Source organism: Mustela erminea, chromosome 16 (assembly GCF_009829155.1).
Source record: "Mustela erminea isolate mMusErm1 chromosome 16, mMusErm1.Pri, whole genome shotgun sequence".
Taxonomy (NCBI): domain Eukaryota; kingdom Metazoa; phylum Chordata; class Mammalia; order Carnivora; family Mustelidae; genus Mustela; species Mustela erminea.
The window spans coordinates 66,293,757-66,317,240 of record NC_045629.1 but is presented as its reverse complement, the minus strand read 5'-3'; the positions used below and the strand labels follow the sequence as shown (position 1 = coordinate 66,317,240).

The following is a 23,484-nucleotide window of genomic DNA, read 5'->3' as shown; positions in this document are numbered from 1 at the left end:
TTCCATTGTAATTACTTTTTTTAAAATTTATTTTTTATTTCAGCAGAACAGTATTCATTATTTTTTGCACCACACCCAGTGCTCCATGCAATTCATGCCCTCCTTAATACCCACCACCTGGCTCCCCCAACTTCCCACCCCCTGCCCCTTCAAACCCCTCAGATTATTTTCCAGAGTCCATAGTCTCTCATGGTTCACCTCCCCTTCTAATTTCCCCCAACTCCCTTCTCCTCTCTTGTTATCTTTTTAATCTCTTTTGTGTCTGTTATTTTTCCCTTCTATTTAGAATACTGGTTTTTCTGGGGCATCTGGGGGGCTCATTCAGTTAAGCATCTGAATCTTGATTTTGACTCAGGTTATGAACTCAGGGATGTGAGATCACGTCCTGTGTAGGGCTCAATGTTGGGTGTGGGGCCTCCTTAAGATTCTCCTCCCTGTCTCTCTGCCCCTCCCCACCAAAAAAGAATACTGGTTTTCTGTTACCTTTTTTATTTCATCAAATACTGCAGGGGGTTGTCTGTTTTTTTATTTGTTTGTTTTTCCTACGCTACCTCTAGATTCTTCCCTTATGACAGATGTAGAATATTTTGATAATTTGAATTCTGATAGGACCATTAGAGAATGTTTATTAGTTTAACCCCTGCCTATCCATAGACTTTGCCAGCTTTCCTAGCAACTGATTACTCCTTAGCTATAGTCATTTAGCCTGTATCTCCATGGCACTGGATCTCTTGTATTGTTACGGCTGTGGTTATTAGATTTATTAGATGAAATACTAGATTTAGAACATAAGGGACCCAATTCCAGGGCTTCTGCTTCCCGGAAGTAAGATATTTAAACTCTCTGAAGCTCAGTTTCCCCCCACCTCTTCTATTGTTAAATTTCCCTAGGGGTCTAGTTATTATAAAAAGTTTTATTACCTCTTCTCTGGTGCTCACCAGCATCCCTTCCAGACTTCTTTAAAAACCAAAACAAACAAAAACAAGTCCTTCTATCTTGACTGGTCAGAGTCCACTGAAGCTTCTGGAAGTTCAGAGGAAAAACGTGTTAGGTTTTATTCCCCTGGCTCTGACAGGCAGATCCAAGAAGCTTGCTCGTAGGTCTCTCCTCGGCCATCTTGACTGACTTCTTATAGTTCTTGGCAATTCCTTGCACCAAAGAGTTACAAACAAGGCCAAGCTACATTTGACCTTTAGGAGAAAATCCAGTACATCAGGTGGGTTCTGTAGGCATCGTTCTGTTGAGCAAGATGTGTTTGGGTGTGCATAATACACATGCTTGACCGAGTGTAGAATTTGGTGGGGAAGGTTGCTAGGCTCTTACCTCCCGAGGTATAGAGGTCTCAAGCAGATACGTGCATAGGCAGCCTCTTGAAGGACTTTTCGTTCATGCGTGGCTCTGTGGAGGCCCGTAAGCAGGCAGTGAGATTGTGCACAGGAAGTGTTTTAAACTGTAACACACTTACAGTGTGTTAGTGGGTGTTCGTTCATAACATCGTCTAGTTGGGGAGACCCTGATGTTTCAAAATCCCTTCCTGCAGTCTCCCTTTCTTCCCTACGCCTGTATAATTGCTTTGGGTCCATAGCATAGCTTAGGGTAAAAAACAAATAAACAAACAAACAAACAAAAACAAGAACAAAAAATTCTCAGTCCTGGCCTGAGTCTGCTCTTGGTAATGACATTTTATTTACTTAATGTGGTTTCCTTTGGAAAAGCTTTATGACTCTGGGCCTCTGCCACCGAAAAGTAGCTGCAAATTTACTGAGGCTGAGTTTGAGTTGCAGGATGTTTTCACCAAGCTACACCTGGAATAATAGAGGGTTATTTTCCAGAGATGCCTGTAAAGAGGGAGTGAGAGCAGCGCTTCCTGCCTTTTGACGTAAAGTCCTATTCACATAGGATCCTCTGTATAAGAAAGAGTAAAAACAATATTAGGACTTGAGTATCAGACATCCTTTCTACCCGTTACTCACTTCCTGTCTTCAGATGTCAGGGGATAGCTGTTAAAATAGTTACTGTATTTTCCCAAGGAGGAGAAATTACGATTATTTGCGGCGGTGAAGAGCCTGCAGCAAACTGTTGAGAGGTCAAGTTTGCAGACATCAGAATCCATGTCTTCTCAGTGCTTGCCACTCTGACGAATACATATGAGGCTGTCTGTGTGTGTGCTGACTTACATTCAATAGCAATCCCCAGGTTTTTGGTTGGTGTCTTCTCTGATTGGCACGATCATAAAATTCTCAGAAGCAGTAACTTGTAAGTCTAACCAGTTATCCATCTTGCTAAGTCTAGTCCCACTGAGCACAGAGTAGGGGCTTAATTTATCTGCAGCGAATAAGTAATGAAATGATACTTTCAAGCATTGATGATTTTGATAGCTTTGATAGAAAAGATATCGGTGTTCCTGCTATGCATTTTCTCATTTAAATCTCAGAAGAGCAACAACGACACAATAGTAATAGTAGTTAAATGTGAGTGTCAGGTATATCCTAAGTATGTCAAGCATGCCAGGCGCTGTCCTAAGAGCTTTGCATACTTTTTTTTTTTTTTTAAGATTTATTTATTTATTTATTTGAGAGAGAGAGAAAGTGAGAGTGTGAGTGGTGAGAGGGACAGAAGGAGTGGAAGAGGGGAAGCAGACTCCAGGCTGAGCAGGGAGCCAGATGCTGGGCTCTATCTCTTGACCAGGAGATGATGACCTGAGCTGAAACCAAGAGTCAGACGCCCAACCAGCTGAGCCACCCAGGCAGCCCTGTATACATTTAAAAAAAATTATTTAATCTTCATTAACAATTCTTTGAGATAGGTCCTGTTATTATCAGGTGAGGAAACTGAGAGACAAGGAGATTGCATACCCTGCTCAAAGAAGCCCAGCTTGGAAATAGAAGAGTTGGGGTTTAAACCGAAATCCTTTGACTCTGGAGCTCATTTATTGAAGTAATGCATTGTATGGCCTCCCTAAGGAAGGCACTGTGTTCTCTTTGTACAGGTGAGGATTCTAAGGCTCAATGAACTGTCCTCATGTCATATAACTAATATGTAGCTAATAAGCACGTAAGAGTAAAGAAATGGATGGCATGATTTTATTGGTATACAACCATGTCCTGTCTCACTGTATTGGAGTCTTTTTGGAGTAGACATCTTAATCACCCACATTCCAGAAGGAACATAGAATGTGAGAACTTGAGGGGGGTTTAGAAACAATCTGTCCTTCCAAGGAGGAGACATCCTTTCTGAAACATGGAACATATCGCCCTCTGGTTTCTGTTTGAATGTCACAAGCAATAGGGAATTCCCTACATCATAGTCTGTCTTACATTGAGCCCAGATTTTACCCTGATAATCTGTATTCACAAACTGTGACGCTACCCTACAGAGAAGCACAGAGTGAGCTTAGCCCAACCCACCACTTGTTAGGTCCCATCATCTCTTTCTGAGGCTAACTCCTGACAATGGTATCTGACTCTTATGGTGTTTACTATGCCAAGTACCCTGTACATTTTTTAGTTTGAATTAAGTCACTCTGTCCTCACAACAATCCTCTGAGATAGGTGAAAGAATTAACATATGGGGAAACTAAGTAATTTGCTCAAGGCCACAGAGCTCAGCAATACGAGAGCCAGGAATGGGACCCCAGCAATCAGACTCCAGACCCTTCCCTTCTGTGCTCTAGGGCCTCTCATTTAATTTATGTTTTCTTTGCTTCTTGAACCTTTCCACAACCTGGTGATTCTTCTTACCCTCATGTAAACATTATTCAACCTGGGGCACCTGGGTGATGCAGTTGGTTGAGTATCCTACTCTTCGTTTCAGCTCAGGTCTGATCCTGAAGTTGTGAGATCGAGTCCCATGTCCGGCCCTGTGCTCAGTGTGGAGTCTGCTTAGGTTTCTCTCTCCCTCTACCTCTGCCCCTCCCCACCGAGCCCTCCTCCCTCCCCACGGTGTGCACCCTCTCTCTCTCTCTCACAAATAAAAATAAATAAATCTTAAACATTGTCCAACCTATTAGGGTTTCAGGTATGGACAAATGAGGGTGATAAAGAGGGGAGCCATCCTCTCCTTTTGTGATCACCATATTTCGATCATTGGAGCCTAATGTCCTATTTATTATTGGGGCCATCGTTATGGAAATCCCTGGAACTCTCCTTCACAGTAACTATAATGTAGGTTTTCCTATCCTGCATGCTACAGTGATGCTTATTTTGAATCCACAGTGACAGAATATTCCATCTTATCCCTATTTTATATATATATTTTGGCGGGGGCGGGGGGCGCCTGTGTGAAACTCTTAAAATCTTAGTTTTATCTTCTAAGGCTTTGGGTGCCTCTTCCAGCTTTATCTAGGAACCTGAAGTATAAAAGCAACATCTGGCTTATCTTTTTATTTATCAAGTAATCTGGCTTATCTTTTACTTTAAAGAAGGCCAAACACTTACGTATTAATAATTAATTTATACACCACTCAGGATGCTTTGTGTATTTCTGCAGAGTCGAGCCATGATCAGTGAACCCTCAGTATAGGAGTGAGATTTGGGTTCACTATGAGAGAAGGAATCTATGGAAGACATTTCAGACAAAATGGTGTTTGAAGAGCTTGATTCCTAAAATGTTCATGGTTGAACATCAGGACTCAGGCAGCAGCATTTGGCTGCATGGGGAGGCAGTGTAGAGAGGGCAAGGGAAGAGCTCGTTCCCTTTCTAGTGATCAGGACTGGACGCTTTGGAGCTGGGATGCATCCGTCCAGGTCCTAGCTTGTCAGTCACTGCTCTGAGACCTTGGGCAAGTCTCTCTAGCCTCCACACCACTCGCCTTTCTTGTAAGGTAGGCATAACAATAAACCTACTTCATAGAATTGGTTTTGTTTTTTTTTTTTTAAGTGATTTTTTTTTTTTAAGATTTTATTTATTTATTTGACAGACAGAGATCACAAGTAGGCAGAGAGGCAGGCAGAGAGAGAGGAGGAAGCAGGCTCCCTGCTGAGCAGAGAGCCCGATGTGGGGCTCGATCCCAGGACCCTGGGATCAGGACCTGAGCCGAAGGCAGAGGCTTTAACCCACTGAGCCACCCAGGTGCCCCCATAGAATTGTTTTTAAATAAGCTAATAGACCTCAGACATTTTAAGTGAGGCCCCATGCATAGTAAGTAGCCAATAATTGCTAGTTATTGCTACTTTTCTAAAGTTCCCAGGGTTGAATCAGGCCCACTGCCTGTTTTGGTAAAGAAAATGTCATTGCCAGGCTGATTTGTTTGCATATAGTCTGTGGCTCTTTGATGGTAGAATGGGATCATTGTGACAGAGACTCGAAGGTCCACAGGCCCCGCCAAATTTTCTTTCTTGATTTTTCCAGAAAAAGCTTGCCAACCCCCATTCTACAGGATAGTGGATATAGACTTCTGACCTTCATCTGTTGCTTCTTTGTCTTAAAACTTTGGACATGTGACAAATATCCTCTGGCCTCTTCTGCTTAGTTATAAGACTCCTCCCTAAGAACAAATCTGTGAAAAAGATCCTATTAACATTGCCATTCATTTGCTCAACAATTCCACGTTTGACAGCCGGACATTGTGTTCATTGCTTGGATATAGATGTGAATACCGCGTTTTCTTTTTCTCTAGTGAGCACTTACCATGTGCTCGACACAGTTCGGAGCCCTCTGTCATTTGATCCACCAGCAGCTCTCTGAGGCTGGCACCTCTATTTATCCCCATTTTACAGATGGACAAATGGAGGAAGGAAATGCAACCTCGCAGTTCATTGCCTGCCATAGGTGCAGAGGCACCTATGATTTGAAACTATGTACTGTGACTCCAGACTCTAGAGTTTTAACTTCTCCTGTAGAGTAGTCACTCAGCTGGGAGGGCTTCATGCTTGCACCAGAGAGACTTATGTATAAATAAAGAACCGTGATGTGTAAGTGCTCAAGTGTGCGTAAGATCATGACCACGGTGCGTTGCGTGGCATAAGCCCTCCCGTAACATTTCTGTCCCGACGCTGCTGCTACCAGGAGAGGTCACAGGGAGCTTCAGGTTGGTGTATCTGGAGGTCTGGAGGAGGTTTTACCTGAACTGAGGCTTACAGGATGCAGAGAGGAAAGTTTTCCAGAAAGATGTTTCCCTGCAGAAGAAAACACATGTGCAAAGAGCAGAGGCAGGGGAGAGCCAGCATGCCATGTTCAGAGAATGAAAGGTAATTTCTTCATGGCTGGTGTGTGAACTGTGGAGACCAAGAGGGAGTCAGTCAGCTGAGATGACAAGACGTGGGCAGGAGCCGGCTTGTGAGGGGCTCTGTGTGAACTGGGGACGGACCCCAGTCCTCCAGGGTGTGTGTCCTTCAGAGCAGTGCCCTATATTTATCTATTGGTCTGCTTGCTCCGCCCCACCCCCCACATGCACATGGACACCTCACCGTAGGCACCTCAAGGGTGGGCACCCAGTCTGTCTTGCTGACTGTGATAATTCCAACACTCAGGGCCTTGTGCGTAGCAGGAGCTCATTAAATATTGTATTAATGGATAACCAAACCAGTCAGTGTGTTTCTGAGCCATGTGAGGACTCATGGGATAGGATAACCCCCTGGGTCTCTGGAGGCATCTCTGGGGGCAATAATTTTGCTTCGTTGAAAAATTAGGGCAGAATACATCGAATCACTGTACTATCTAAAATAGGGTAATTTTGAGATAGATTTTTAATAGGAGGCCAACAATTACTAAGCAAATTCATAACCAGTTTATCTTACTCCTGATGCCACACATTATAACTCAGTACCATGTTGTACATAAACAATGAATCTTGGAACACTGCGTCAAAAACTAATGATGTATTTTATAGTGACTAACATAACACAATAAAAATAAATAAAAAATAAAAGTCGAGGGGCACCTGGGTGGCTCAGTGGGTTAAGCCTCTGCCTTCGGCTGAGGTCTTGATCTCAGGGTCCTGGGATCAAGCCCCACATCGGGCTCTCTGCTCAGCAGGGAGCCTGCTTCCTCCTCTCTCTCTGCCTACTTGTGATCTCTGTCTGTCAAATAAATAAATAAAATCTTAAAAAAAATAAAATAAAATTACCCAGAATGTCCTTATGACTTCACCAGTGACTTGGGGTCATCCTTCAAATGTCCCTTAGAATCCTGCCTTGAAGGACTCCCTCCCCCAGTGGAAGGCAAGAGAAATAAATACTGGTAAGTGAGAATGAGAATAATGATCCTTCTAGACAGCTCTGCAAACCAAAGGAAAAGTGACTTGAGTACATAATCTCCACATAGACTTCCTGTCACATGTGTCAGATGCCCATAGATTTTGGTTAAAAAGTCACAGGATACATCCACCTAAAATCCAAGAATGGGGCCCACATTTTAACAGAGCTATTTATTGGTGAAGATACAAAGAGCAAGATGAGGTAAGAAAAAACTTAAAAAAAAAAAAAAATATTGTCAGAAGAGGCAGCTTCCCAAAGAATTATAGACCGTTGGAAGGGTAGGGACCTCATTTCCCTCTCTGGACGGGTACGGAAAATCAGATCCGGGAGGGCAGTGACTGGCCCGGGGCTGGAGAGCTAGTTAGTGGCAGAGCTGAAGCTGTAACTCTGGTCCCCAAGTCCCGCGGCCAAATTCTCTTGCCAGCTCAAGACTGCCTCCCCTGAGGTTCGCAATCCTGAAGATTTATTCCTTCCTTCATCATTTCTTGGCCTTTTTGGAAATATTGATGATCTCCCTCCCACTCCTTGCTTCTCTGAGATGACCTAGGCTAATGCCTTGAAGGGAACATCTTAACATTTCTGTTAGCGAATCCCCTTGTCACCAACCTGTCCCCAACCTGCAGCCTTCACCCACAGTCCCAGTGCCCAGATTTCTTGCCTCCGGCTGGTCCCCTCTCGGCTTCCTTCACATTAGAAAATGCCCATTTTGTGTTCACCTCCCCCAGAGTAATGAAATATTTCTTTCCCTTCCTGTAATCTGGAAATCCGTTTTTTTTGTCTGTTGTTGTTTCTGTTGTTATTTTTAAGAAGAAGATTTGCACGTGTCGTGTCGGAGGGACTCGCTGGCTCCGGAGCAACCAGCCTGGTTGGCAAGCTGATTGGATTTGCCGCAAGCATTTCCTCATTAGTAGCCTGTATGTTGCCTCTCCTTCCAAATGTCATCTGGCCGCCTCAACAAAGATTTAATTGTGGCAACTTGGGGCCTTCGCAAACGTGGGCTCTGCGGAAGGCTCTTTGGAAAGCCTCACCGCTGCTCGTCCTTGAGATGACAAACCAGAAACATATTGAAAGTGACTTGGTGGATTATTGGTTTGAAGACCACTCGTTCTGGGCTCCGGTCCCCCTCCCGCTTTATTTTTTTGCACGTGAAGACTGGAATGTTAATTGCTCCACCACAGTTTTTTAATTCATGATGCCCAGAAAGGGCATGGTTTATTAATTAGTTCTGATTATGAGCACCCTGAACTGGGGCCTGGCTGCTTCTTGATCGGTTTCAACAGCTCTTTGCCTGAAATTACGGTCTGTAAGCACATGGAGGTGTAATTATGCAAACACTAGCTCTTAAACCCTCTATTATGCATACGTATTACAATATCTTAAAAGGCATTTATTGAAATGCCATAGTTTAATAGTTTAGGCTTACAGAATCAAGCTCTCTTATGTGACAGGCAATAGCCACTTAATTGGATGTTTTCTCCCAGTGCATAAAAATGTTGGCTTAAATACACACACATACACACACATTCAATTAATTTAAAAAAAAAAAAAAAGTGTGAGAAACAGTAGTACCTCATCGTTAAAAGCATGAACTATGGAGCCAGGCCGACTGGCTTTGACTCATGCTTCTGCCTTTTCTAGCCCTGTAATCTGGGGATATGACTTAACCCTTTCCTGTCACTGCATCCTTGGTAAAATGAGGACTCCCATCACGGAATTGTTTTGAAGTTCTAATGAGTTAGTACACAAAAAATACTTAGTAGAGTTTCTGAAATCTAGTCATTGTGCCTTTTAATGGATCTCTGCAATGCATTTATTTGTACGGATGCGGTATAATGTCTAGTTGTGATGGGCTAACAGAATTAGGGGCATCTTTGTGTGGTAGAAACTGAGAGTCCTCCCCTAATATCTGTTCTCTTCTTCTTCTGCAACAATAGCCTCCCTTCCCCAACAGCGCTTAGCTGGTTTGGCACCAGAGTTAAGAGTAAAATTTCTTTTCCTTCTAGACATGGCAGTGTGGCTAAATTCTGGTCAGTGGTTTGTAAGCAGATAGAGTATGTCAGCTTCTTAAGGGAGGAAGCGTGGTGTGTCCTACACTTCTTCCTCCTTCTTGCTGATGGGAATTTGGTCAAAATTCCCATTTTGGCTGGAACTCAAGCAGCCATCTTGGGTTATCAGATGGCAGGCTAGAGATGCAGAGCAGGAAGGGGGCAGAGGGCTGAGCTCCTGACAGCTTTAGGGAGCAAAGCTATCCTGGCAGCCCTTTTCTTTTGCTCTAGACTTTTAGTAAAAGAAAAACAAACCTCTCTATCATTTAATACACTATAATATGGGACACCTGTTGCAGTCAAATCTACTCTTTGGGTAACACTTTACCCTCCCTGAATTAGACTGTCCTCTCCTTATTTTGATTGCAATGTGAGGAATTATCTCAAGAGTCTGAAGCACAAAGAAAAGAAAAGGTTTCACACCTGCTTTGTTTTCTGTTAGAGGCACCACTTTACCACACCCAGGAGTGACCGCATTGTTCTTACTCTCTGCTTGAGGGGAGAAGGGACTTAGCCTCAGGCCTCCCTTGGTGATTAGAGAGGGACAGCTCAACAGTAGAATTTTCCTCATAACTGATGACCAAGCTTGTAGCAAGAAGGGATATTCTGACAATTTTATCATCAAAAACCCACCAGAAGCTGTGGGCCCTTGGAGAAATCCAGTGGCAATGTTCTGTTGCTTTCTTTGTTATACACAAAACCAAGTTCTCTTTTCTATGCATGTCAACAAGAAGCAAGATTCCTGAACAAAGGGGCTTTATGCAGGGATGAGTTGATGTTACCTGTTCTTCCTCAAGACTGATGTGAAAATATTTTGGTGATTTCAGCCTATCTTGTTCAGGAATGGTAATGATAATCTCTTTGTTTCCTTGTTGGTTTCCCCCTCCTCTTGGAATTGCAAACTTGTTTTCTGGTCGTACCAGAGACCTCTGGACTCATTTAGGGATTTGGCTGAATCTTCTTCACAAAACTTGTGAGAGGGAGAGGTGATCGATAAAGTTCTCTGAAGAAGCATGGATTCTAAGGAGAAGATTAGCCTACTTGAGGTTGAAAGCAGGATGACCCCTTACTTCTCTTTGTCTTGACTGGGAAGAACACGGGTATTGTTTATCGAAGTTCAGTCAGGTTTCTTGAAGTCCCTCAGGAAAATCCTTAGCCTCTGGCATATTCTCTTAACTTCTGGGGCTCCAGTTAGACATATCATAGACCTTCTCACTTAATCCTCTACATTTCTATTCAGTGTTATCCATGTTTTTATATTTTCATGCTACCTTCTATAAAATGTCTTCTGATCTACAATTCACTAATTTTTTCATTGATATGTCTACTATTGAAGTTATAATTATATAGCAATACTTCTTATTTTGGCTACTACTACTAGATATTCTGTTTGGTTATTTTACCAATCTGTTAGGTCACTTTTTAAAAAATATTCTCTGAAAGGGGCACCTGGGTGGCTCAGTCGGTTGAGCATCTGACTCTTGATTTGGGCTCAGGCCATGATCTTGGGGTCTTGAAATCAAGCCCCATGTCCAGCTCCATGCTCAGCAGGGAGTCTGCTTGAGATTCTTACTTTCCTTCTCCCTTTCTCCCTCCCCCCCTACTCTTTCTCTCTCTCGCAGATAAATAAATTAAATCTTGTAAAAAAAATAGTCTCCAGAAGATTCTCTCAAACTTTCCTTACATGGTAAACTGATTTGTTGCTTTGTAGTTTCTGTTGGGACTGTCACTGCTCTCCATTACTTTTACTAGTTCTTGCTCATACTACCTCATTTCTATGTGAACAACATTTTCTTAGAATTTATGCTGCTTATTGCCCTTGAAAGTGATTCACAGGGACTCTTTGAAGCCTAGGATGAAATTGGCTTCCTCTAGAAGGGATTTGCATTTGATTTTGCCAGTGTCCTAGACTTGTCTATCTTGGGACCTCCTTAAACCAGGTATAAGATTAACTTAAGATCTCATGTCACCTGCTCACTTCCCTTACCCCTTTTCTAAGCTTCCATTTTTTTTTTTTAAACAGGGACATATATTTTTGATCATCACACATGGGCAGTGTAGTCCTCAGCATATGATGAATGACTGGTGGATTTTAGATGAATGCATAAACCTTTAAATTATCATCCCTACTTTGTTAATGTATTCTGTCCTTATTTTCAGTTGGTCAGTTAAAAGGATTACTATTTTGAATATCCAAAATTACTATTTTGAATTTCCAGTCCTTTCTTCAAGGTGTTGCTGCATCTTCTCTCTCTCCTTCATAAATTCCCCAAGTTCTATCCATATAGGAAGTGGTTACCTGGTCAGTATTTGCTTCTAGGCTAGGACTTGCCATACTTCCCATGCTTCTGCCCATAGGTGGGTCAAACCATATATTTCTGGGATTCATCATGCTTTCCATGGCTATTTTGAGTATAGCTCCAGGTACCTCTGACAGTAACTCCCCATGGCTCTGTAATTAGTGGGTCTACTTCTGCTGTCTTTTCTCTTAGTACACCTGATCTTACTTTGCCAGAGTTCTCTCTATAGCGAACCTCTGATTCTGTCATCGCCTCACTCATTGACCAAGACCACTATGGATATCACCACTGCCTGTGGAATAAAGTCCACACCTGTTAGCTTGTCATTTTTGCCTCCGTTATCGAGGTGCGGTAGCCAGATTTCATTAAAGAATGTGACCTCTGGGGGGCACCTGGGTGGCTCAGTGGGTTAAGGCCTCTGCTTTCGGCTCAGGTCATTGATTCCGGGGTCCTGGGATCGAGCCCCGAATCGGGCTCTCTGCTCAGTGGGAGCCTGCTTCCTCCTCTCTCTCTCTCTGCCTGCCTCTGCCTACTTGTGATCTCTGTCTTTTAAATAAATAATTAAAAAAAAAAATGTGACCTCTGGGAAGTCAGACCAGCTCCACCACTTACTAGCCACATAAGTTAAACTTCTGTGCATGATTGTGCTATGCGTAAAATAATGCTAGCCTTGGAAAGGATAATATATGTAAAGTTCCTGGTGTCCATCAGAATAAGAATAGCCTTCCACGACATTTCTTTTTAGCAGAGTCTGAAAGGAATAGCAACTTACTCTTTCATTGCTTGCGGGTATGTGGATATTCAGAAAGTGAAAGATCCCTTACCCATTTTTTCTCTGGATCTTTGTTGTCTTATAAATATGGTGGTGCTTTGAATAGTCATTTTGAAGCTTAAATGTGGAAAGACATGTTAAGTCCCTGGTTCCATACATTGTTAGGTATATAAGAAATGTTGGTTCTTCATTCCCCTTCAAACCGAGGCCCAACTTTCCTTTCCTTTTTTTTTTTTTTAAAAGATTTTATTTATTTATTTGACAGGCAGAGATCAAAAGTAGACAGAGAGGCAGGCAGAGAGAGAGAGGAGGAAGCAGGCTCCCCACTGAGCAGGGAGCTCGACATGGGGCTCGATCCCAGAACCCTGGGATCATGACCGGAGCTGAAGGCAGAGGCTTTAACCCACTGAGCCACCCAAGCGCCTCCAACTTTCCTTTCTTATGGGATGCAATATGATCTGTAAATCAGAGTACATTATATAAAAGAGGGACTGTTATTCCTATCTCTACTTTTTAAAGTCTTTTCTACCCTTTAAGGCCAAGTTCAAATGACACCTGCTTCATGAAGCATCTCTGCTTTCCCACTTCACCACACTCACCCCTCTTCCATCCGGAAGAATAATAATACAACCAAAGGAGAGCCTTCAAACTGTCTCAGCCGATACTTGAGTTTCCTGCATGTAATAAGTATCAGTCTATAATGTACAAAGCTAAGCAGTGTTCTAGCTTCTACTAAAATGTTTTTAGAGAGAAAAAAAATTCAGTGTCTTCAAAACAGGTCTATTTACTCCAGCTTTGGACAGCTTACATCTGTCCCCCTAAATTCTCTGCATTTGTTCTTAGGTATGTTTGTGTTCCTCTTTAAGCATATTGCCCAGGAATAAACAATATTCTTTAAAAATACACCTGTCCTTTCTTCTTCTCTAACAGCACCTTGTGCTAACAGGTTTGTGGTGACCTTGGAGCTGTTTTCTCCTAATTGCACTTATATTCACTTATATTAAGTGAATTATATTCACTTATATTAAGACCCTGAAATCTTCTTTTCAAATATGTTTTGGTACTAAATGACATCTCCGTCTTGAATTAGTATGGCTATTTTTGATACCTGTAGTCGAGTTCCCTAATACTTGTCCATATAGTTTGCATCTTGGTGTGTTTGGCTTTATTAAATCACTGTGAACCTAACTGGTCACTCATACGCCTGGATTCAGTTTCTTGTGAGTTCTTCTGGCATACTTTATTCCTGTTATAACACTCAGCTCATTCTGCTTTGGGCTGTCGTTTATGGATTTGTATGAAGTCCCTGTCTTAGGTGGGGTTCCTGAGAAGCAGATCCTCTGTCTGGGGGATCAAGCAGTGACTCTGTAGCTTCCCAAACTTGCTGGCTTCTGTTGGGTCAACACCTGTTTTCTGGAACAGGTGGGCAGCTAAGAGTTGTTCTCAGCCAATACAGAGCATCTAAGAAAAACGTGCTCAGGCTGGTGGAAGGGATCAGAGGGGACCCAGCAGCATCCACTAGAGTCACCCATGATTTTGGGTTCTTGAGGATGGAAACTACCTATTGCTTGTTTTGGTAGGCTCTATAAGCCTGGCCCCATGTCTTGCCCCATAAAGGTGTTCGTTTGTGGATTTGAATCATCAAAGATCTGGAGTAAATATCCTCCAGTGTGTACCCATTCCAGTCCACTGCCATTTGTACTAACAGATAGCAGTAAGGAACTTAGCCACACTCCCCTCTGCAGAGCAGCACAGAACCAAACTATGTGCGCGACAGGGAGAAGGGTATGGAAGTTCCTGTTGCACATTCCAAGAATCTAGTTGGCCTCTCAGTACAAAAGCTATCTAAGGACCAAAGGCTTAAATTCAGAAGAGGCAAATAACTTCTTAAGCCCGAGGAAACATATCAAAGAGCAGACTTTTGGTCTGCTCCACTCAGCTCTGGAAATATTTTTGTTTTTTAAAAATTTTATTGAAGTAATAGGCGCATATTGGCCAAACATAAAAACAGTATAAATGGGTTAATAAGTGAATAGTAAAGTCTATCTTTCCATCAGCTTGGCTTTTATTTCCACTCCCAAGAGCTAACTGCTGTTAACATATTCTTATGTTCCTATCCGGAAATGGTTGTATATATGCTAGCCTATGAATGTATGATTTAGATCCAAAAGATTACAGTATGTGCACTTCTCTCTACCATTTTTAAACTAATAATAGATCTTGTAGGTCTTTCTTCATCAACACATCTAAATCTATCTCATTTGTAAAAATGACTATAGATGTCTTACAATTTATTATTTTTATGATGGACATTTAGGTTGGCCCTAGTTTTCAGCTCTTACAGAAGGTATTTTTGCTCTTTCAAGTTTTTTCCATGCAAAATAAGTATCCTTTTATGTGAGGGTTTTTTTGTTGTTGTTCATTTGTTTGTTTCTTTGCATATATGTTTTCTCAGCACCCTTAACTTGAAAAGCCTGTTCTTAATTCTGAATAGGGGCGTGGTTAGAGAACATGGTGACCAGAACCCCTGCTTCTGTATGGAACAATTACGTGTCTTTAAGCCCTATGCTTTCTCCTCCTCTTCTCCTCCACTTGTCTTTCAGCCTCTTCACCAGAATGCATCTTAAAGTCAGAAAAGATAAAAGTTGCCATCATTGAAAAAAGCTGAAATTAATTCTCAAGTTCAGCTCATTGTAATAGCAAGTCCTAAATACCACTTTGCGGGGAGCTGGGTGGCTCAGTGGGTTAAGCCTCAGCCTTCGGCTCAGGTCATGATCTCAGGGTCCGGGGATCGAGTCCCGCATCGGGCTCTCTGCTCGGCAGGGGAGTCTGCTTCCCCCCACCTCTCTCTCTCTCTCTCTCTGCCTACTTGTGATCCCTCTCTGTTAAATAAATGAATAAAATCTTTTAAAAATAAATAAATAAATAAATACCACTTTGGTATAGAATTTAAATAACAGAAAAATTGTTTTGAGAGGAAAAGAACTTGTGAGTCTTGTTCAGAAATTAAGAGGTTGGGCATCAGGAGCTCGTCTAATGCAAGTTTCAGCAACACAATCAGACTTTCCAGAAATTCCCCCTGACGCACTTTAAAAGCACCGTTGTTGTCCGTTTCCTTGCAGTGAAATACATGCGAGAAGCCACCCCCTATGTGAAGAAGGGCTCCCCGGTGTCGGAGATTGGCTGGGAAACGCCTCCGCCCGAATCCCCCCGCCTCGGGGCCGGGTCCTCGGACGCCCTGTCGGCCGCCCAGCCCTGCTCCTTCCACAGAGATCGGAAGAACATCCCCCTCAAGATGTGCTTTGTCACCCGGAGTCTGGCCTCTGCTGACCCTGAGAACAGGTAAAGAAGGCCAGGGGTCTCTGGGTCTCAGCCACGGGGCGGCCGCTGAGGGTGTGAGGGCCGTGCTCGTGTGCGCCAAACACTCAGCAGGTCCCAGAGAAAAGCCTGGAAGGGCCCCCCGAGATCACGTGTATGTTGAAGCCGCGGCCGGCCTCGCCCTCTTCCTCCGCCCTCCGTCCTTCCTTTTATCCTCCTGACTCATCTTGTGCTGAGCTCTGCTTCTGGGAAGAGTTAAGAATTGGAGTCAGGATCCTAAGTTGGTCTTCCCTGGTTGCTAGTGTAGGTGACTTTGGGCCAGTTTGGCAAACCAGTAACCCTGTTTTGTCATCTGTAAAATGGGAATCGTTGAAATAGATACCTCACTGAGCCAGAAATCCATGTGAAGTGCTTAGTGCAGGAAAACCTTCACGAATATGAGGTAATAATATTTATTATTAATATCGGGTAGTAGTAAGCGCGTCAGCCCCCCGGACCTCGGTGCCCTCAGCTGCGTACTCAGAAGTTTCCATGAGAGGATCCTTAATGCCGTTTTCTGCTCTAAACCTCTCTTTTGCTCAAGAGAGAAAAAGGAGTGGCTTTGATCCAACCCTGGAGTGATGTTTCTCGAAGTCCGCACATGATTTCTCACACCATGGGAGAGATACATCACCTAGTTTGTGGTGATTATAAAAAGTTTAGCGAGACAAGCAAATATTTGGGGTCCCTGTTCCCCTAGATATCTTACTTTAGCTCCTTGGAACAAGAAAACATCTATCTGAGAGGAAAAATAAGAGCTATGTGGAGGAGAGGGAGCGGCATTGAGCCAGCGAATGGGGAATCTTGGAGCTCTTGGCATCCGCATTCAAGTGCTAAAAATAGGGACAGCTCCACTGGCCCTTATTTGTAACATGTGTGGGACAGCTGCAACCCACCCGAGCAGGATGTAGTTGGCTCTGTTCTGAGTCGCTGATGGGGAAAAGCCAAAGGGAATAGGGAGAGGAAGTTACCTCCTTGGCTCAGAGCTCAGAGCTTTTTTTTTTGCTCTCTTCCTAATAAGCTCGCTCGAAGGAAGCCGCTAGCCTTTCTGACTCCAGCGGCTGCAGGATCTAGCCTGCTCCTCTCCCATACCAGTTAGGTCTGCCCGGGGATCAGAGCTGCGGTTGCAGGAGAGAGAGGGGAGTGTCAGCCCAAGAGGAGTCAGAGCAGGCAGACTGGAAAGGATTCAGCTGAATTCTGCCATAAGCTACTCCAACCTGCTCTCTGTTTTGTCCTGCCCGGTTTCTGCTGATGTCCTGGGCCTGCAGCTGGATGTTCTGTTCACTCGGGGCCTGATCTTTCCTGGTCTCCAGGCTACCCAATCAGACAAGTCCTTTCTTCCAAGAGTCTGATGTCTAAGGTGTCTAAGATCTGGTGCATTCATAATTTACCAAGTACCTATCTCGTGCTGGGCATTACGCTAATTACTTCAGCCTAGAGGCTGCCACGTGGCCGCTGACAGGTGTACCCAGCCCACAGATATGGCCTGTCCGGTGTTTTAAAGAAATTGGAATTACTTACCACATCGAATCATTGGGAAGTTCCACATGAGAAAGCCAGATTTCTGCTTTTCTAGAACCATCGAAAGATCTGGTGAGATGATTTGGCCCATTTTGCTGCAGGCGGGAGCCCAGTAGAGGCTTCTCCCTTGTATAGGGGGACGGACTCTCCTGGTCGCTCCTATTGCTGTACCCTTGGTTGGGGGCGGGGCGAATTCTGTTAGCTACCTGCCTGCTTCTTCACATCTCCTGTCCAGTCCTTGAATCTGTGACCCCCTTGGCCCTCTTAATGGCCCTCTGAGTTTCGCTTTGTCCCTATTCTGTAGATAAAAAAAACAGAGGCTCAGCTCTTATATAAGTTCCAAACATCCTAGACCTAATACGTGGTTTTCCTGGGTTTCAAATTCAGGCCTGTGGCGTGGGTGAGAGCATCAGCTTGCCAATACCAGAAAAATGCAGAGACTAGAAAGTGTGGAATAATATGGTAGAAAAGATTCATGCCTGGGGAGAGAGTTTAAGTCAATGATTTCTAGGCTGTGGACTGTATGCTATAACTAAGGCATTGAATTGTGTTTGAAAGAATATTCTGTTTGAAAGAATATTCTGGGAGACATCAGGTCTTGGCTCAAACATTGTAGACTTCCATCTTTAAGCCAGAAGAAGGAATGTATTTTTAAAGTGGTATATCCGTGGTCTTCAAGGCCACCATTGATGGGAGGTATGGAAGGCCCTCTCCTGCCAGGGTGTGAAAACCACAGGGCAGGACTGAAAACGGGAATCCAGCTAAACCAGAGCGTCCGAAGGGGACTTGCGTCCGGACAGACCCAGAACTGTAGATAATGAGACTGACCTCTGACAGTGTACGTGTGTATCAAATCACCATGCTGTCCGCTTTAAAGATCTTAACATTTTGTTAATTATACCTCAGTTAAGCCGGGGGCCGGGTGAGAAAAGAGCATGGTTTTAGGTGAGTCTTGACCCCGGTTGAGGAAGAGAAGAAAGGAAAAAGGAAACAAATATTTTATGGAACTCTGGTTACATGCTGAGCCAAGTACAAGGCAGACTCTGCAAACCCCGACTCGGGGCTGAGCCCAGGACAAACCTAGCACAAAGTGGTTTTAAAAGGCAAAAACCAAAGAGATGGGCAAAGCGTACAAGGTAAATGCAAACTAACAGCGCTGACCAATGGTACCGGTTTTGATCTGGAAACATGATAAGGTAAAATGCAGACTGAAAGCATGAAACAGGACAAAGGACAGGTTGCTGCTAAAGGCCAGGGTGCACGAGGAACATTGACCACTTGTGAATGCGCACCAAATAACCCAGCAGTGGCCTTTGCAGCGGAAACTGTAGAAGATGCGAGACGAAATAGAAATGTACTAATAGCAGGTAATTCAACACACTCTCCATCCAAGTGGACAGAAGGTCAGTGAAGATACAAAAGACCCAAACAACATAATTAATAAGGGAGATAGGGATACATCACAAACTTTGTGCACTGATAACAAAGAATACATTTTCCTTTCAAATCCCAGATAGACCATTGATGAAATTAACTATAGATTAGCTCACCAAAAAATGCAATAAATCTCCTGAGTTGGAATACCATAAACAGCATTCTCTGAGGATAGTGGAATCAAAGGAGAAAATTATTTGCAAAACCAAGGCACAGAAAGCCTTTCTTCTTGGATTTTTAAAAGCTCTTTGTGAAATATCTCTTGGGTCAAAGGAGAGATAGAAACTGAAATTGTAACATTTCTTAAAAGCTGAAAATAATGCATATGTTAACCATGAAAGAGAAAGAAGGAGAAAGGGAGAGTTGACTCTGCATCAGCTAGATCCACGAAGGAATCGGGGTTCTACCACTTATGTGTGAATTTAAGCAACTATCTCATTCAGTCTAAGTAATGACCCTGGGTTGTAGGTACTCTAATCTCTATTTTATAGACAGTGAAATTTAGTTCAGAAATGAGAGCTGAAACAGACGGTAGGTCTAGGGTTCCAACAGGAAGCCTGGGTTCTTAGTCATGATACCCTAGTTCCCTGTGACTTCAGCACCTGGCAGAACGGCTCTCCTGAACCATAGGGACAATAGCCAGGGCTTAATGGGCTCCTGGATGCTAAAACCTGAGCGCTGATGACAAATGCCACAGCATCTTGGGGCTAATTCCCTTGGCTGGTGACACACAGCTACTTAGAGTTTGCATTAAAAACTCCAATGTTCAATTTCCCAAATAGCAACAGCCATAGAACAGCAGGCAGGATTGCTGCTCTTTCTATGGAAAAGGTTACCCAGCAGGCACCGAATCCACAAAAATATGCCACTGCTAGTGGTTGTCAATGATTACAACACTTTTTAAAAAATTCTGCTTCATAAGTACCTCGTTGTTCATATTGAGCTCTTTGCTCCCCTAGTCCAGGGCTATATCCCCCGTTCTGTAGATTCTTTGGACCTATTCCCTACAAGGCACTTCCTTTCTAACTTGCCTCTTCCCCATCCTCTACCATGTCCCCTTCACTAATCTCAAAACTCTACAGTATTACATAAAAACCTTATAAGGATCTAGATCTTCCCTAAGTGTCCAGTTCTACCCATGTCATCATTTATGTCCCAGTCACCCTTAAATAATTCACTTCCCTGACATTTCCTAGTCACCTTTTAAAATTCAGCATAGGTAAGGCACTGGTCCCACTCTACCTTGTGTGTAGATCTATCGTGTCACCCTTTATAATGACTTGAGATTTTTTTCTTATGTACCTACCTAGATCTTAAAGTCATTAAGACCCTTGAGGTCTGGAACACCCTTGTTACCATTTTAAAATCTCAGCTTTCTAGAGCATTGCTTGATACAAAGCAGGCTTTCAAAAATATATGTTAATGATAAATGGCAGATTCACCTGTCCATTTTCAGTATTCTTATCTTCTCAAACTTTAAAAGAAAAAAAAAAAAACTTCCATTAAATAACCTTGAGAATAAAAGAACAAATAAAAATGCATTTCTAGGGGTGCCTGGTTGGCTCAGTGGGCTAAAGCCTCTGCCTTTGGCTCAGGTCGTGATCCCAGTATCCTGGGATCAAGCCCCACGTCAAGCCCCTCATCGGGCTCTCTGCTCAGCAGGGAGCCTGCTTCCTCCTCTCTCTCTGCCTGCCTCTCTGCCTACTTGGGATCTCTGTCTGTCAAATAAATAAATAAAATCTTTAAAAGAAAAAAATGCATTTCTATTCTGCCAGGCTCAGCAAACTTAAATAAACCAGAAAAACCCATTAGTGAATTTTGTTCAAGTAATAAAACCAGTCTGGACTTTCAAGGCAGCCTAAGCAATGCATTCTCTCCATTCAAGAAATTAAATTTGTCACCAAGGTTATCAATACAAGAGATGCTAACAGACCTTAAGAAGTGTATTTTAGGGCACCTGGGTGGCTCAGTTGATTAAGCGACTGCCTTCAGCTCAGGTCATGATCCTGGAGTCCCAGGATCGAGTCCCGCATCCGGTTCCTTGCTCAGCAGGGAGTCTGCTTCTCCCCCTGGCCCTCTCCCCTCTCATGCTCTCTCTCTCTCACTCTCTCAAGTAAATAAAGAAAATCTTTTAAAAAAAGCGTATTTTAGACAAGGAAGCTGGAAGCCACTCCTCCTGGGATCAGGAGAGCCTTGCCAAGGTGGCCATTATGGAAATTACTATATTAACGAGACCCCCCCCCCCCAATCTCCTTTGGGCTGTTCCTAAGGGCACGGGACTCCCCAGGTAGATGCCCCCCTCCCCTTGTGGTCACCCGGTTTGATTCCTGATGGGGATCAGAATTTTGGATTTCATTTTTGCTCATCAAATTAAATTGCTTTCTACTCTTGACTCCCCAGCATTGCTCCCGTATCACTTTATTCTGAGTCTTAGATAATCCTGAGTGCTTTAGTTCACATTTGTAAAGACATGGTCTTTTGGCGACCACCAGAAAAGAGTAATCATTTTACCATTTTAGCCTTATTTCCTCCTTTTCCCAGTGTTTGGGAGTGCTGTATTGTCTCCCTCACCCAAAGCTTATGTCAAGTTTTCAACCATACTCTTTAAACTTGGAATACTATTGAAAAGGCCCCTCTGTTAGTCCATCTGGGAATGAGGAAGATTCACACAATTCTCCTCTCCATCTCCTCTCCACAGTAAATCCTTAGTTGTGAAAAGGGCTTCTCTTAAGAGGCTCATGCAGTGTGTACTTTCTTGGTTCTGTTTTCTCAGATGGACAGACCATGGTGGACTCATAATGGAAAGTATTGCCAGTGTACCATGATGGCATTGCATTTTGCATTTTGCAAAGGGAAAATATAAAATCGATTTACAGTGGCACTATGGTCAGTGGACACAGTTTTAGTGTCTAAAACAGAGGCCCAAATTAACCACCTGCTAATATCAGTGAATAAAATTCTGGAGTTGAGGTTAGAAGAGAGGAGTTTGAATCCCAGCTCTGTCACTTGGTCCTTTCACTTTAGATAAATTACCAAATCTCTCTGATTTCTGGCTTCCTTATGTATACAGTATGCTTGCTAAGCTGACCATGTTTAACTGTTTTGACGATTTGGTGCCAGTGTAGACATCCCCCTAATTCCAGGCAGCATAACTGTGCCATGAATGCAACTTTCTTTTTTCTTTCTTTCTTTCTTTTTTTTTTTTTTTTTAAGATTTTATTCATTTAACAGAGAGAGATCACAAGTAAGCAGAGAGGCAGGCAGAGAGAGAAAGAGAGAGGAGGAAGCAGGCTCCCCGCCTCGCAGAGAGCCCCATGCAGGACTCGATCCCAGGACCCCGAGATCATGACCTGAGCTGAAGGCAGAGGCTTAACCCACTGAGCCACCCAGGCACCCCATGAATGCAACTTTAAATCAGAATACCTCCGTCCTGGATACAAGGGGAGGAAGAAGGGTTTTGTTTTGTTTTCCCCCAGAAGAAAGGAGTTTCCAGGTCACTTCCCCAAACTGTTGAGCAGAGATTATTTTGTAAGACATTCTTTCACAGAGATTTTTATCCTTTTGGGATTTCTGGTTCTCTGCAGGAAACTCATTCCAGTTTCCCAAGTCATGGGCTCACAGACCCTTAACTGTCATGTATGTATTGAACTCCAAGTCCTCAGCGCCTCCCACTACTGACCCACTACCTGCCATGACCCCACTCCACTCTACTTTCTAAGAATGCCTTATGATCAACTTGAATAATACCCACCACTGTTGTTGTGAGTGCCTTCCCATCCACCTACCCACCTATCTCCTTTTTGATTGACATCTGAGGGTTTCCTTTTCTTTTTTCGCAAGCTCGGTAGTACATTAAAGCCCAAACAAGCAAACTTTTCTTATTACATCTTACCTAGTATATCCAGGTGTTCACAGCAAAAGGATTTCTGAATTTGTGTAGGCCACCATGGACCTGGAAGCTTCCTCACATGTCTAGGTTAAACTTTTACAATCATGTATAAAACTAAAATCAAACAAACAAAAAAACCCATGAATATTATCTTTTGAATGATCTACCACTTTTATTAGAAAGTGCTGACTTCTCTCCACCACCAAGAGCACAGTTTTGGTTATGCTTATTCATCTGTCTGTCTCTGTCTCTTACCTCTGTCCCTCTCTCTGTCTGACTGTCTGTCACCTCTATCTACTACAGCCTTTATTACATATCTATCATCTATCTCTTCTTGCTTCTTACCTAGACAACCACTGAAATAAAATGAAATCTTTTTATTCCTCTAGAAGGGTACACATAAAAAGAGAGATGACCTTTGTGTTTGATGCAACCGTGCTCACATTCTGCTTTTGAGAAATTCAGGAAGTGAAATACATAGTAATAAGTTCAACAGTTTGCTTAAAGGTGGTTGGGAAGGGGAAGTTCAGAGAGGTAGGGCTGAATTAGTAAAACATCTGAAAAAGGAAATGTCCTAAATAGTTGTGTTCTTTTTTAAGTATACATAGTTAGGCAAAGTAAGGGGACATGGCTTTAGCATTCACAATAGTCCTAAGAAAATAGAAAAGATACTCCTTTTCAAAAGTTACTTTATTTTATTTTTAAAGATTTTATTTGTTTATTTCTCAGAGAGAGAGAGAAAGCACAAGTAGGGGGAGCAGCAGGCAGAGGGAGAAGCAGGGTCTCCAATGAGCAAGGAGCCCGATGCAGGACTGGATCCCAAGACCCTGAGATCATGCCCTGAGACAAAGGCAGACACTTAACTGACTGAGTCACCCAGGCGCCCTCAAAAGTTATTTTAAATTACAGTTGAAATGTTATTAAAACAATAAAGACAGTTTAAAAAATCAAATAGGTCTAAAAGATTTAT

At 43.1% G+C, this 23,484-nt stretch overlaps 1 protein-coding gene across 1 annotated transcript in view; it reads left to right on the top strand.

The window, feature by feature from the left end:
• The window catches only part of SNTB1 (syntrophin beta 1), a 230,981-nt gene that overhangs the window by 82,718 nt on the left and 124,779 nt on the right, over nucleotides 1-23,484 (top strand). The window contains exon 2 of the mRNA XM_032316662.1: nucleotides 15,436-15,655. Coding sequence (XP_032172553.1) covers nucleotides 15,436-15,655 — 220 coding nt within the window. The remainder of the gene's footprint in view (nucleotides 1-15,435; nucleotides 15,656-23,484) is intronic.